A 15,875-nucleotide genomic window follows, 5' to 3' on the forward strand; every position below is an offset into this window, starting at 1 on the left:
ATTTAACCTTTAAAATTGAATATTTTTTTAAAAAACGCACCCATTCAAACATGTTTACTTTTCTACGATTTGAAACCGCGATTTTCATTAAAATTGACCCAAACAACACATTTTTCACATTTTTATCTAAGAGAAATCGCACTTTCCTGCTATCTCGCCAAACAGAGTAACTTACAGAGATTTGGCCTGACACCTGGAACTCCTCTGCCGTTGGGTTGGGTTCAGTCATTAACTTCTTTTCGCAATCTCTCTCAGTAGGCCACTGCTTGGTTTCTGAACATGGTGCTAACCGCAGCTGCGCGTCTTGTAGAATATTCCATCTCATCTCCGCTGCTAAAACCCAGGATTAGGGTTTCTCAGAGACCTCTCGCTCCCACTCTCACTTCTTTTCCTAAGCGCACAATTTTCCCACCAAATCGTCGCCAGCTCCTGACAATGTCTCATGACCCACGGAGACCCATTTCGTGTGCCGCTTCGGTCGACGAAAATGGCTCGACTATAACCGCTTCTCCGTCCGGCGCAGGTAACAACAAATTTTGATCCTACAAATTTGGCTTCTCTGTGTTGGTTTTCGAAACTCGGAGGTGGGTTTGAGTCCTTGTTGGTTGTTTCTCAGGGGCTCGGATTGGGGAGGTCAAGAGGGTCACGAAGGAGACCAATGTGTCGGTGAAAATAAACTTGGATGGTTCAGGGGTTGCTGAGAATAATACCGGGATTCCCTTCCTTGATCACATGTTGGATGTTAGTGATTTTGGCTTGAAAATTTGCTTTAATTTGATTGATTTCTTAATCTTATTTTTGTTTCTCAATCTGGGTTTAGCTGTTTTTAATTGTAGATTCTCAGTTTCAGCTTTTGTCTTTTGATGTTGCTTGTTTAGCTTTTGAAAAAGGCTTTCTTGGTGGGTTAGAGGAAAAACACAAAAAGCAAATTTTACTTGACACTTGGCAATATATGAATTTAGGGCAAAGATTAACAAAAATGTTGATTATATTTTTCTTCTGAGTCCACTCTTAGCTCAGCTCAGCTGGTATATGCCAACTACCTGAGTTTGGAAAACACACTTTTGTTGTAATTTTATTATGTCAATTTTGAGTCTGATTGTGCTGCTTTTTCATTGTATTTACTTTGTTTTATGTTAGCAACTTGCTTCGCATGGGCTGTTGGATGTTCATGTGAAGGCTACTGGGGACATCCACATTGACGATCATCACACAAACGAAGATATTGCTCTTGCCATTGGAACGGTACTGAAAAACCTTGCATCAATTGTTTTGTTATTGCTTGTGGTTTATCCAGATGGGACACTGAATTTGAGGCGGTCCATTGTTGTTGTTGTTTTTTTTTTTTTTTTTTTTTGGTATTTGGTCGCATCCCAATTAGTCTACGTGTTTCCTTAATTTAAGTCATTCTACCAATTCTACTTTAGCCTCGAATCTCTTTGAATTAGGTTTAGTTTATATGCTTATGCTTATGCTTACTTGAGAATGTTATATATAACAGAATGGACCAAGTTAGGGAACATCCAAAGATCATTCAACAGCTTTATTTTTGGATCCACCTTTTAAGTATCTCTGGGTGTGAGACGTACTAATCTAGTTTTGCTTGGTCTGCAGGCTTTTTTGCAGGCACTTGGTGATAGGAAAGGAATAAATCGGTTTGGTGACTTCTCCGCTCCTCTTGATGAAGCACTAATACATGTTGCGCTGGTAGGTTTGACTTGATCGTTCCATGTAAATTAACCACATAATAAGTGTTTCAGTGTCAAAAATTTACTGCTGTTAAGATTAATCTGTGTTTGCATTTTATGGGAAATCAATAGGCTATCACCAAATAATAGGATATCCTTCAAATAAATTTTTGCGAAACCACATTATAACATGGTGACTCTTGGGTCCTTAAATAACTGTCTGCAGCAATGTGTAATTGAGGACTTAAATAACTTTGAAAGTTCTATATATTGCTAGCATCTTTATGAGCTATTAGTCTAGGCAAGAAATAGAATATACAATTGGGTAGAATATTGTCTTAGGACTCAGCTTTCTGATGGTTATTGTTGTGATAAATTAAGATTTTGGAAGATTAGCCAGTAAAGAAATGGAAGAAGAAAAAGTATAACAAGCGCACACGGGCACAAATATTTATGTGGTTTGGCATAATGGTCTACGTCCACGGGTGGAGACAAAATTCACTTACAAAATATGGAATAAAAATGGTGGTGAGTAACACTCAAATCCCAAGTCCCAATACATCCAATGTCTCACTTACTCACAAAAATAATTTTTTGATATCCTAATTCTTTGACTAGACTATAATCAAGTTCTTTCTTACACCCACAAAAACAAAATGTGGGTGAACAGGTGCATTAATTGCACCATAATGGTGGCTGGAATTCAAGCCACCCACGTAACAAACAAGGATCCTCTCAATTTCAACTGAAATGAATAGTATCTATTTCATGGTCGAGATTTAAAGTTGGTGCATCTAATAGTGTACATAATTTCACATTATTTAATTTTTTTTTAAAAAAAAGCGTGTCAACATTGATATCATATACACCATTAGATCATCAATTATCCATTTTATTTGAAATGGAGAGGATCCTATTCCCCCACGTAACAGTTATCGTGCTTTTATATGGGTGAATTAATAGGAGTGCCCCAGATCCTGAAGGCTGAGGCTTATGGGGCTTGAGCTATAATGCTATTTTCATATCATGATTGAACTTGTACGCCCGATTGTAGTATTAACTCAATCTTGAGTATTCAGTGTCCTATCTAACCATGTTTACTTTTTTACATTCTCTTGATATTTGAAATAATTGCTTATTTGGAGGACATTGTTTGTTCAGGATTTATCTGGCCGACCACATTTAAGTTATGACCTGCAAATACCTACTCAGAGAGTTGGAACATATGACACTCAGGTAGGACTTGTCTTCGTTTCCTTCCACATCAAGAATTTAGATGTCTCCATTTTTTGTTCTTCTCTGGAGAAGCAGTGGAGCTTCCTGCAGAGACATCAACATAATGTGACATTGTGTGTACCTGAAAATTTTCTGCAATTTTATATAGTTTATCTGCTCGATTCTTTTATTTTAGTTTTCTTCTTGAACTTGTTACTGAGGAGATGAGTCATTTGGACTGTAGTTGGTGGAGCACTTTTTTCAGTCTCTGGTGAATACTTCTGGCATGACACTTCACATTCGCCAGGTAATAATACTCGAAGGTTCTTAACTTTTCATTGTTGATGTTAAATCATCCTACTGGTTCTTGAATGTTTTGATTCTTTGAAACAAAAACATGAAGTTTACTGAAATAAATGCCATCTTCACGCACTTTCTCCGAATTTGAAGATGTTTTTGTCCACTTTCATCCAATTTATATATTTCTATGTTTTTATTAATTTGCCCATAATTTCTTTTTATTTTTCTGTAAGATTGTGTTAAGAAAGTTTAGAAGGGCTAAGCCCTAGTACACATGAGGTATATAGACAAGCACCACCCAAAAGGGAAAAAAAAAAGATTAAAGAAAGAAAAATAAATGACAAAGAGAAACGAATAATGGAGATCAACTCCTAAAGTTCAGAACATCTAAGAACTGTAAGAAATTCAGTGACAAACATATTCATCTTTTTGCTCTAGTTTTAAGTTGTTAACAAAATATTTTGATTTTGGTTGAGCACCAGCTTGCCGGAAGAAATTCTCACCATATAATTGAAGCAACCTTCAAAGCTTTTGCAAGAGCTCTTCGACAAGCAACAGAATATGACCCACGTCGCCGTGGGACCATTCCAAGGTTTGTTATTGTCCTGTTTAGTATGAATTCACATAGTCATTCCCAATGTTCTATGAACCAAAAAGCACTTACTCCCCCAATAAACATATGGTGGAGGATTCGATCCAGCCAAGATTTGTTATTGTCCTGTTAGCTTTTGGAGGTCATGGGTACAATCCATCCCAGGCCCCTATAAGTTCTATTAGGTTTGGTTTTGAACTTAGCTGTAACGATGACAAATAGTTCGACTTGTAGAATAGAACTGCTCTTGATTTTTGAAATTTATACATATATTTTATTTCTTGGTGTCAGAGCGAATTTGTTGCTTTGAAATCATTTCCTTTGTTCATCAATCTTTTCATGTTACCTCCAAATATAAGCCCTTTTCATTTAAATCCTCCACATAATTCCTTCCTGAGGCACTTTCTTTGTAGTTTCTGACATTTACTTCATAGTATCAATGTGTAAGGAGATTTTCTGAGATTTTGATGCAGTAACTCCAGAAATTTTTTGAACTTGAGTCATTTTCTTTTTTCTTACAACCCCCCCCCCCCCCCCCCCCCTCCCCCCACATTCTTTAGAAACTAGTACACTTAAGTAATGTGCGGCATGTGAAACTCAATCTAAATATGTCTTCCATTTGGTTCATACAGTTCAAAAGGAGTGCTATCACGATCTTGATTCTCAATCATCTTGCTAAAGGTGGATAATGTTAGCCCCAAGGTGGTAATGTTTTAACCGCATATCCTCATTTTCCTCAAGCATGCTACTGGGAGACTTAAGTTGATGTCCCATCCCACATGTATTGTGCTATTGATCACCAGTTGAAGCTCCGCCTTACTGAGATAAAACAATATACAGACATGGGTGCTACTGCTTGAGCGGTGGGAGTCCAACACAGAAACTATCAATGACAGATTGTTGCTTGTATGAGTTGTTGTAGACCTAATATTGTATCGATCAACAATAAATGAGTCTTTGGAGATACATTCTGGTGCTCCTATTGTTATCTATTTGTTATTGAGACCTGTCGCTCATTGAACATTTGAACTTGCAGATTTATTAATGTACATTTAAGTTAGGGTGGTTTTGGTGCTAACAGTGTTAAATTTTGCCTTTATCTGTTGTCTTCAGGATTTTAGACAAATCTCTCATCTTGTAGTTATTATAATTTGGTGATGACTGTACAACCTTTTTTGTTTTAGAGGTGGCGTGTGGACTAATGAGGTTACTTCTTATACCTGTTGGTTGTCCTTCTGAGACCATGGGCTTATTAATATATGAGCTTGACCAAAGGAGAGGGAGGAGAAATCTTGACCAAGATGAGGTGATACAGGTAGATGGTCCCTGCCAGGCGGCACTGACCCCATGCCTTTGTGCCATTTGATTCACTTATGGCTAAAATATTCCTTTATGCTGCCAAAACAGCCTTCAAGCAGTTTAGGGCAGGCATGACAAGCTCTCTTTTACAGTTCAGTTAACAATGCTCTCTTTAACTCGAGGAAAAAAAAAATAACAATAAATAAATGCTCTTTAACTCTAGAACATATAGAAATATAAAGAAAATCCAGTTATTGGCAAGCAGCAAACCCGAGCTCAATCAAAGGACCAACCAAGTAGTATCAAATAAGCATAGCTTTATTTATTTTTTGAAGAGGGGCATTACTTTATTTGAACAATGGGATAAATACATAAAAGATAACAGTCTGGATCCAATCCAAGACTTGGCCAGATGAACTTGATTTGGTAGATATACATCTTGCAGCAAAATGCAGTGTTACAAAAACCCTTCAGCTGTGTTCAGGTCATTTAATATCTCTGACTTAACCTCTTCTGGAAGTGGGGCAGATGGGCCTGCCTTCGAGTAGAAGCTGGCCAATGATCTAATAGCTTTCTCTAACACAACATATGATTCCTACAAGTGAAGCCGGAAAATTGTAAATTCATTTATAATCATCCAACAAAAACATAACAAATCCCTGTGCTTTCTAAAGTTTGCCCAAAATACCTCTTGAACCACAGTCTGTTGTCCCCTCCAACTGCTCAAGTACCCTCGAATGGACTCCTTTGCTGCATCTGCAGTGCGTCTAAACTTAGCAATATCCTTGGGGTCCTCCTTCAAGGATTCCCGCAGTGTCTTCACAACCTCTCTCGCTGAATTCAAGTAAGCCTTTGGCAACACTTTACCGGCCTTGGTCTTCTCGTTAGGATCAAATAATGATTTGACAGCCCCAACAATTCCTGCATCCTCTTCCTCTCGGCCGTTCGACTTTTCTTCCGCCCAAACAACCGACGGTGTTAAGCCGTAGTTGAAGGTCAGTGTGGTAACCAATAAAGCACCAGTACACACTATGATATGTCGGCGACTCGACGGAGCTTCTTGAGAGGATAGCACAACATGACTCCTTGATTGCAGTTTATCTGTTATGTCAGAGTCAAGAAAGAATGGAGGCATAATGAGGAACAAGAAGAATCATATGAAATTCTATTTCTAGATACTACAGGAACACACTAAATGTAGCCATAGACTAAACACAATGACATTGCATGAACTAAGAGACATGACAGCAAGAACAGCCAATATGTAATGCAGGTCTATAGTTTCTCAGAGAAGAAACTGGTGAAATCATTTTCTTCTGCCACATTTGTACTTATACCTGTGACAAACAAGGAGCTGCTATGGGTTTTGCAGCAATAATTAAACATTGGGAAGAATAAAATCGAACACTGGAAACACACAAAGAACAATTTATAAGATTGAATAACAATGACATGTAACCTACTCAACTTCCACCTTGAATACTTGTCAATCTAGGAAAAACGGCTGAGCCCACTTCATCTATGCCATTAACCCAAGGAATTGAAGAAAAAAAAAACGCATACTCACACTCATTGTCAGGTTTCAAGATATTCTCCATTCTCTTGGAGATTATAGTGGGGCAAGTCTTTGCAGCAAGAAAAGCTTCCATCTTTGTTCATCAAAAATCAACCGAAGTTGGGTGTAGCAGCAAATGGCTTCAATCATGCCACCCACCCCATGCTCTCATCAATTTCAACTTCACCATGCAATAGATTTTTCAATTGAATATTGAGATGTACATATGGCGCAACAGAAATCAGCACCCAATTTAGCTAACAGAAATGTATTAAGAGATGTGAATTACGAAAAGACAAGTATAGAGAAACAAACGTATGCAAAGGAGCAAAGGCTAACATGTGTGCGTGCGTTTGTGTGCCTTAACAACAAAGGCTTCCCTTTACCATCTCTTCCTCGGCTTCTCTTCCAAATGGTTTCTCACTTTCTGGCGCTGAAGATTTTATCCAGAGGGATACAGGAAGTACTTGGAGAACAAATGCCGGGGCACAATAGTCAGTCGAGCCGAGGGGCTAGTTTATAAAAATTTGGAAAAACTATATACTTTACCCTAAAGTTTTACCCAAATTACAATTATGCCTCTAAAGTGACAGAAAAAAAAAAAATTGCAATGAACCCTAACTAAGTTTCCTAATTCTTCAATGCAGCCAATTCTTCAAAAATACGACTAAAAAAATTAATTTATTTATTTATCTAAAAAAAAAACAACTCAAAAAAAAAAATAAATGGTGGAGCATTTGGAGATATTTTTTAGTCTCTTTTTTTTAAAAAAAATAAAAAAATGGTTAACTTCACAGAAGGGTATCGAACTATCCGCGATTTCACAGAAGGGTACTAAACTATCATTTCTCTCGAATCCGGGGTTTTAAATATCAAAATGAGTCCCATAAGGGCATTCCGTCTATTCTCGGTGTTAAAACGTGACGGAAGTCGATTCACGTGACTTCCACATGACTTTTTAAAGCCAGAATACCCATCTTGTCCAAACAAACAACTCACCATACTACGTCGTTTTCAAGAAAGAGAGTTTGGAAAACTCAATGGCCTGAAAACTCAAATCCGGCCAGATTAAAACCCTATCTCAGCCAAACAAATGACATTCAAGAACTGCAGCAGCAACAAGATGAGAATTTGTGGTTAAGAAAATAGAAATATGGTGCAGTTTCATATACTTCAACCGGTGATAATCAATGATGAGAATTTGTTTATAGTAAGCTTTCTTGATCGATTTGAGACTACTCTGCTGACTCTTAATTGCCATTTACATATAATGTTAGTTTTCATATTTATTTACATCGGGCGAGAGATCAGAGGTGTCGAAGCTCATTGTTAAGCAGTGCAATTTTCTTCTTCTGGGGTGCGTTGGCGATGCTTTATCATGCTGCATCAATCTTTTTTTCCTATGGAGATGATGCATCCAAAGACAAAACCTCAACAACCCACATGGCTCTATTACACTCTGTTTTAGGAAGCTAAAACAGAAGAAATTTCATAAATGGATATTTGCTATTTAAAAGGCTCTCAGAACCATTCCTCAAAGCACAAAGATGGATATCTAACTTACAAATGATAATCTCATACTTTTTCCACGTACCAGTCCACACCGCACCGCCACTCGACATCACTGCACCACATGTAGTCAAGCGTGTGGCCATGGGAAGCTACGGTATTGAAGCCAGTGTTGAAGGAGTGGTTCAAGAACTTTGGGTACAACACTAATTTGTTTTCTTTGCCTGCTTATAGAACATCTGTGATGCTGCACTGAGATCTGATACTCATCTAGCAACTGATTGAGCAGAGAAAAGGTACTTCGAACTGGGTAGTGATTATCCATAAAGCCCAATGCACAAAGGCCATTACTCTTCGTGCTGGACGGATTGACGTTGAGAGGGAGGGGTGCGCCTGGCGATGGTGCAAGAGACGAAGACGATGAACTCCTTCACATTCGACCTCTGGAAGTACTCGAAGTGGCTCATGTCCAACGCCTGCGCCAGTATCACCGGATCTGACCCCTCCGGACTGTACTTCAGCACCACCAACGCCGTGATCTTCATCTCTCTCTCTCTCTCTCTCTCTCTCTCTCTGTGTTACGGGTTTGGATGTTGTTTGCTGTTAAAGCGTCATATCTTGACTGGCTGTCATGTTATGAGGTTAACTCGGTCGGCTACGAGTTGTTCTTGTTGCTGCTGCAGTTCTTGAATGTCATTTGTTTGGCTGAGATAGGGTTTTAATCTGGCCGGATTTGAGTTTTCAGGCCATTGAGTTTTCCAAACTCTCTTTCTTGAAAACGACGTAGTATGGTGAGTTGTTTGTTTAGACAGGATGGGTATTCTGGCTTTAAAAAGTCATGTGAAAGTCACGTGAATCGACTTCCGTCACGTTTTAATGCCGAGAATAGACGGAATGCCCTTATGGGACTCATTTTGATGTTTAAAACCCCGGGTTCGAGAGAAATGATAGTTTAGTACCCTTTTGTGGAATCGCAGATAGTTCGATACCCTTATGTGAAGTTAACCCATAAAAAAAATGATTTTTTAAGGGTATTTTCGAAAGAATTGTCTACATTGCAAAATTATGAAACCTAGTTGGGGTCCATTGTAACCTTTTTTTTTCTTTTTCTTTTTTTTTTTCTTTTTTTTTTTTTTCACTTTGGAGGAAAATTTGTAATTTGAGTGAAGCTTTAGAGGATAAAGTATAATTTTTCCTAAAAATTTGAATATTTTTTTAGGTAACGAGGAAAAAAATTTGTACCCAAATACAGGTTCAATTATGCTTACTAAAATTTGGATGAGCGACGGTTCAAATATTTAAAATTTGAATATTGGCACTTTATAATACTATAGGGTTGTGTTATTTGTACATATTTTGTACATACTCATATTTGGTGTAAAATCTATGCATATAGGATAAATTCTCCTATATGCATAGATCACATCCCAAATATAATTGTGCGTACAAAAAAGTGTTTACAAATATTATTTGTCCTAAAATATAATGAAAATCATGGAAAACTTGATGCCTCATAATAGAAAAAATAAAAAATAAGAGTGCATTTGGTAAACTGGAATAATGATCACTTGAAAATGGGAATGAGAATTACAATAAATACAAGAAACTGGAAATAATTATCATTCTTATTATTTGTTTGGTTACAACACAAAAATGACCAAAATTTTTAAGTGAAATGAAATCAGATTTCAACCAAAATTTTTAAAATATCCTTACTTATTATAATTTTTTTTTTCCTTGTTTTTGAGCACTAGGAGAAAAGAATGGTGTTTTGGGACATTATTTTTTGGAGTTATTTCATTCTTGTTCCTCATTTTAAGATGAATAATTCTAAATACTAAATTCACTTCTCACTCTTATTTTAACTGGGCTGATGTGTCAATGTTCATCATCCCTTGATTTTTTTATTTTTATTTTTTTTAATAAAGGTTAATCAAATGGCTGATGAGCACTACCACATCAACATAGTGAGAATAGTTAGTTATCTTACAAAATAATGTTATTTAGTAGATTGTTATACAATTGCATATAACTGAGATAACATGGCAATAGAAATCAGTCTTTGGATCAGCAAGAACTTTGTAAAATGAAAAATTAAATTCTGATTTTTAGTAACGTCGTCCCAATTATCATATAACAATCTACTAAATTGAATTGTTTTTCCAAAATTAGCGGTGCAAACAAATAATTGAACTCACTCTTTGGTGGGCCCAGGCCCAATTAGGATAGATAGTCCACTGTTGCATCTTCAATAGATCGGACGGCCGTAAGGCATCCTTCTTGGTCTCTCGAGCGAAATAGGGAAGTACACGCATGAATCAGCTGTAGCATATAATTTCCTTCTAGGGTTTTTGTGGCCTCCGTGGCCCTTTAAAACCCATCTTCACAAACTCAGTTCTCTCTCCTCAACTCTCTCATTTTGCACTCTCGGCGATCACTCTGATTCACGGAGAAAGAGAGAGAGAGAGAGAAAGAGCAGAGAAAAATCAAGCCATGGTGAGTCAACTCGCTCCGATCCAGTCGTTCGCTTCTATTGTGGCATATCCTTTCAATTTATGTTGTATTTTACTTTCGTTATGGATTTGGTGTGATTTGGAATATGGGTTTGTCTAGTCCCTTGTAGCAAACGAGGAGTTTCAGCACATTCTGCGTGTGCTGAATACAAATGTTGATGGGAAGCAGAAGATAATGTTCGCCCTCACCTCCATTAAAGGTATCGGCCGCCGTTTCGCCAACATCGTCTGCAAGAAAGCCGATGTTGACATGAACAAAAGGTAACCTTTCTTGAAGACAATATTCTAGTTGTTTGCTTGTCTATATGGATTATTAGTTAGTTTGGATTTTGATGGGCTTATTGGGAGTATAAGCGTAGCACGATTGGGCAATTGAATTTTGATTCATGGGGTTACTTTTATGGTGTTATGCGAATATTAAAGATGAGGAAATCTCTGCTTAGGAGAATTTTCTTTTTTTTTTTTAGGTCTAGATCCTCTAAAAGAATGAAGAATTTCTGGGTTAGGATTTCATTTTAATTTGGGTTTTGCACTGATATACTTGAGTGTGTTTAATGATGGAATCGATTATTATTCATTGCTACTCTTATCACGCTGCGATAGTCCAAAACGTAATCCCCTTGACGAGCTTTATTTTCAGGCGCTTCTTTTTCGTGCGTGATTTTATGAAATTCAATTTTATTTTGGAACTTTCTTTATGATGAAGTCTTTATGCTTGTGGGGGCAAATTGGAGAGTTAGTGTAGTGTTTGACACGTTTTGCTATGTGCTGGGTATTTGTGTTTTGTTCTCTCAATATTTTGTAAAATTGGGTATTATGGGGTTTTATGAGATTCAATTGTATTTTGAAACTTTCGGTATATAAAGTCTTACGTGCTTGAGGGGGGAAAACTGGAGAGTTAGGGTAGTGCTTGATGCATTTTCTCTCGGCTTCTTGTTTGTGTTTCATTCTCTCGATTTTTAGTATTTATGGGTTTTGCTGCAGAGCTGGTGAGTTGACGGCTGCTGAGCTTGATAATCTAATGGTGATCGTAGCAAACCCTCGCCAGTTCAAGATCCCTGACTGGTTCTTGAACAGGAAGAAGGATTACAAGGATGGTAAATATTCTCAGGTTGTCTCCAATGCTTTGGACATGAAGCTCAGGGATGATCTTGAGCGCTTGAAGAAGATCAGGTATGCCTTTGTTTATTTTCTGTCATGAGAAGCTTTTTAATCTTGAGTAAAGTTTGGTATATTTGCAGTGTTGCAAGTTGCCTTAATTTAGTTTGGTGGTAATTTGTTGATGGCTTAGATGCTATATATATATTTGATGCACATAGTCTTTAGTTCAAGAGCGGGTTGTCTCCTCTTCAACCTACATATATACAAGGAAGTAGTGGAGATGATGAAGAGGAGACCCACTCTTGAACTTAAGACTGTGCATCACGTACTCGATCTAGCAATCTTGGACAATTTTTTGATGAATTGTCACTAGACTAACAAAGAAAGAAGAGAAAGAGAAATAATTGGGAATTTACATAACTGGTTGCTTGCTTACCAAGCCATTCTGGCAAGCTCCCCCTCTCCTAACGAACAGAAGATAAGTGCCATACCTACCGCTAAGCATAGAAAGCTCTCACACTCGCAATAGACTCTATCAGAGACAGAATCTGTTACCGTTTCCTAACCTAGAGAGGTTAATCGATGCAACTGCACTGTGTCTTGTGTTTCCTTGAAAGACTAGGTCTTCCTTACTCATTTAGCTGGAAGAAGCTGTCTACTCGTGCTTCTTTCGAGGTTGGGTTGTACCTCGGGACTATACTATAAAAGATTGACTCGAGATTCCTCCAAGTAGCCATGGTCCATTACTCAAGAATTTTGGAAAAGACACATTGAAAGGTAAGTTTAAGGAGTAGACGCCTGATCAAACACCTTACGTGATAAGGGCTTTGAGGTCCAGAGCTTTAGAAACAATAAAAACCTTTGCTTACCAGAATAGTTTGTCAATCAACCCCGCCTCCCCACTGCTCAAAAGCAACCAAAATAAAGGTGTAACGTAAAATAAGAGTTTGACAAAGGGCTGAAATCTGGCCTAGGAGCAAAAAACCTAAACACAGAAGAAGCGCCTTGAAGCTTAGCTTGCTCACTCCTACCTGTTCAATCCTAGCTGTCTGTCCTTGCTTGGCTTGTGTGCTTTGGAGTGACCTTATAAGTTTTGAAATCGGGGACTGAAAGGTTGTGAGAGATAGCAAAAAGATGCATAAATTTCTAGGCTATTTCAAATCGAAGGGCAATTCTTAACTCTTACAATTCTAATTCTATTCCATATGAATCCCGACATCCATTGACAAAATAAAATTGACGAAGGAAAAAAGAGTATAGGCCTATATTGATAAAAATTAATTAAAATAAAATCACATCATCTATTTTTAGCGCTCCGGGCTGATCACTTGAGTCTATAGGCTACCTCTCCTATAAGCTTCTCCTCTACAAGGTCTATTTTCTTCTTCCTTCGGACCAAGCCAAGCCTTTAGGTTGTTTAAGTTGGTTTGGGCTAGATCATTGCTCTCATGTTGCCATCCCTTGCTTGGTAGTAGCATAGGTGGGCCCTCGGGCAGTTTTTTTAGAGTGTAGGGATCACTACCTCACTATGGTACTTGAAAACTTTCTATGTGTTGTAACTAGTATTCTTTTGATCGGTTCAATAGGTCTTTTCTTTTTTTGGTTCATATTCTAGATTTGCTCAACCAGCTCGGGACGAACTGTCTCATGACGTTCTGAACCCAGCTCATGTACTACTTTAATGGGCGAACAGCCCAACCCTTGGAACATACTACAGCCTCAAGTTCATTAATTGCACATTATATATCGAATGAGAAGAAAAAAGTATCGCATGCCTACCTGTCGATGAAAAAATGGTATTTTTCCGCCTTCTAGTGGATCAGAAAGTTTTTTTATGGAATGTCCTACTCCTGCCTTGTTTGACCGAGATTGTGAATGCCTGGATCTACTCGGTATAGTGATGGATTTCATGGCTGATGTCTCACTGGCACGAATACGCCAACATGAAACGAGTTCCCTGCAGAGCATTTTGTCTTTTATCCTCAGTTGTATGTATGTGTTGTTCGATTCCGGCACTTGTGTTCTCATGTCCCAAACCCTCGCGATTGATTTGGAGAAAGCCAGAAAGCCTGGTAGGAGACAGCTCAACCATTTCATTATGGTATGGTAACTGGCATTCTAGGGCCCTCTTGTTAGCAAGTTTGGAGATAGTACCATCGAGGACTGAAGGTTGGGGGAAAATGCTAACTTTGAGGTAATCATTGATGGCTCTGAATGGAAATGGCCAATGGATCCGTCCCCGGTTTGGCATATATATATATCGTTTGTTTTGTTTTTGTAAAATTGACTCAAAGAGTTGACTTGTGAGTTTTATTGGTTTGAGAAAGAAGTTTGACTCAATTTTATAGATTGAATTACTTGTTTCTGCCATGAGTCAAATCACCTTGGCCCAGTTGCAATTTGATTGGATGAGTTTTAAAACTAATTACATGCAAGTTTTAAGACTTAATTACGTATAAATTCTTTGTTGCATTCTCTTCTCTTTCATCTTTTTCAACATTTTTTTGTTTCTTTTAAAGCTTCATGCTTTAAAGCTGTTAAATGCCAGCGCTCAGTTTCATCATATGTTGGAAAAATTTACTCGATGGGAGGCAGCCTGTACAGCTTCCCTAGCTCCTTTTGTAACAAGGTGGATTATGATTTTTTATAGCCTGGTTGAACTTTTTGATCCAAGTGAGGGTTGCAACCCACCGAAAAATCTTGAGATGTAAACCCAGTTGCCATTGTGACACGTTTGTGGCTGGCTGGCTTCAGCTTTTATGTTGATTTGAAATAACAAGGAAAATAAATACCTTGTTGAAGTAAGGATATTTGAATTTGGTGTGTAAGTGGGAGTGCACCAGCACTTGGCATGATGAATAATATATGGCAATCATTCCAAAGATTAGTTTGCCTGAGGTTTTATCGTATGATGACACTGCTCCCCCCCTCCAAAAAAGAAAGAACAAAAACCAGTTTTCTGATTAGTGAAACTGGCAATACATGATTGATGCGACATTTTTTTGTGCATTATCTGTGATCTGTAGCAACTCTTCGTTAATATTGTTTTCTGATTAGTGAACAAGAATTGTTGTTCTTAATGCGTAGGAATCACCGTGGTCTGCGACATTACTGGGGCCTCCGAGTTCGTGGGCAGCACACAAAAACCACTGGCCGCCGTGGGAAGACTGTTGGTGTCTCAAAGAAGCGTTGAGGTTGTTTCTCCCTTTCTGGGATAGTGTTACATGTAGCAAATTTTATTTTGTCCTTTAAAATATCTTGGATTTAGGAGTGTACTCTGCTTTTTGGTGGATTTATGCAGTATTATCTAGCTGTCTTTCTATACCTCTCTGGACTACTTGATCTTGAGATATTTGGTATGTGATTGCATTCATCATTTATATAGTGGTTAAAGGTCACAATGGATTTTGCCTATACTCGTTGGTTTGGTCAATGGGGTGGTGACTGGTTTTCAAGCGGTGATGCTGGTATTTTATGTGCTACGGGCAGCAAGTTTGGGTAAAAAGTGGCCTGTTTAATAGTGATTGTTGGTACGGGGGGATAGTGGCAACTGATGATCAAACTTTCTATTTGTAGAGCCTGAAACACTTCATCGACCCCTTCCTTGGCGGACCTAAGGACGGGGGTTATAGTTGGGTCTAGATAGAGTTAATGGTAAATTGCTTTAAAGGATAAAATGATGATCAAACTTTGAATAAGATGGGTAAGTGCAAAAAAATTCCACGGTGGGATGTTTGCAAATAGGGTGGTAATTTGATGCGGTAAGGTGTAATTTTTCTAAAATTTTAGGGTTAATTAACTTTGATGAAGCTCTTAGACATATAGCTTTGCTTGACAAAACTTTTTCCTCCTTTTTTATGTTTTTATTTTTTTGATAAGTAAGAAAACTTTATATATAAGCGTAAGGTGATCCTAAGCATATTGGAAGTATATACAGAAATAGTCAAATCTAACCCATAAAAAGAAAAATCCATACAAACTCACATGGACCAACCTTAAAAGTTGCATGCAGCACCCACAACACTCAAATCCGCAAGAAGCCCAAAAAACCGAAAAAGTCCCCCAATATTCACCCAAAACTGCCCAAAAGCGCACAAACCCAA

General features: G+C 37.9%; 3 protein-coding genes across 5 annotated transcripts; 2 read left to right on the forward strand and 1 right to left on the reverse strand.

Moving 5' to 3' along the window:
• Window positions 1–116: 116 nt before the first annotated feature.
• LOC133882513 (imidazoleglycerol-phosphate dehydratase, chloroplastic-like) lies at window positions 117–4,873 on the forward strand. Its single transcript, XM_062321705.1, has 8 exons — window positions 117–523; window positions 617–741; window positions 1,141–1,245; window positions 1,615–1,707; window positions 2,850–2,924; window positions 3,148–3,210; window positions 3,686–3,795; window positions 4,428–4,873. Exons 1-8 carry the CDS (start codon window positions 280–282, stop codon window positions 4,453–4,455), a joined length of 843 nt encoding a protein of 280 aa, XP_062177689.1. The 5' UTR covers window positions 117–279; the 3' UTR covers window positions 4,456–4,873.
• A 518-nt stretch (window positions 4,874–5,391) lies between these two features.
• LOC133882522 (photosystem II D1 precursor processing protein PSB27-H2, chloroplastic) lies at window positions 5,392–7,127 on the reverse strand. Of its 3 annotated transcripts, none has more exons than XM_062321719.1 (4): window positions 6,989–7,127; window positions 6,662–6,830; window positions 5,783–6,195; window positions 5,392–5,689 (listed from the first exon to the last, which is right to left on the reverse strand). In XM_062321719.1, exons 2-4 carry the CDS (start codon window positions 6,741–6,743, stop codon window positions 5,552–5,554), a joined length of 633 nt encoding a protein of 210 aa, XP_062177703.1. In that variant the 5' UTR covers window positions 6,744–6,830; window positions 6,989–7,127; the 3' UTR covers window positions 5,392–5,551. The 3 variants fall into 3 exon arrangements, with proteins under 3 accessions (XP_062177703.1, XP_062177717.1, XP_062177711.1); XM_062321733.1 differs by having other exon boundaries at window positions 7,036–7,054; XM_062321727.1 differs by lacking the exon at window positions 6,989–7,127 and having other exon boundaries at window positions 6,662–6,973.
• A 3,369-nt stretch (window positions 7,128–10,496) lies between these two features.
• LOC133882542 (small ribosomal subunit protein uS13z/uS13y/uS13x-like) lies at window positions 10,497–15,186 on the forward strand. The gene is made up of 4 exons (XM_062321743.1): window positions 10,497–10,654; window positions 10,772–10,932; window positions 11,656–11,844; window positions 14,860–15,186. Exons 1-4 carry the CDS (start codon window positions 10,652–10,654, stop codon window positions 14,963–14,965), a joined length of 459 nt encoding a protein of 152 aa, XP_062177727.1. The 5' UTR covers window positions 10,497–10,651; the 3' UTR covers window positions 14,966–15,186.
• The last annotated feature ends 689 nt before the right edge of the window (window positions 15,187–15,875 follow it).

The sequence above is a fragment of the Alnus glutinosa genome, chromosome 1, assembly GCF_958979055.1.
Source record: "Alnus glutinosa chromosome 1, dhAlnGlut1.1, whole genome shotgun sequence".
Classification (NCBI taxonomy): Eukaryota; Viridiplantae; Streptophyta; class Magnoliopsida; order Fagales; family Betulaceae; genus Alnus; species Alnus glutinosa.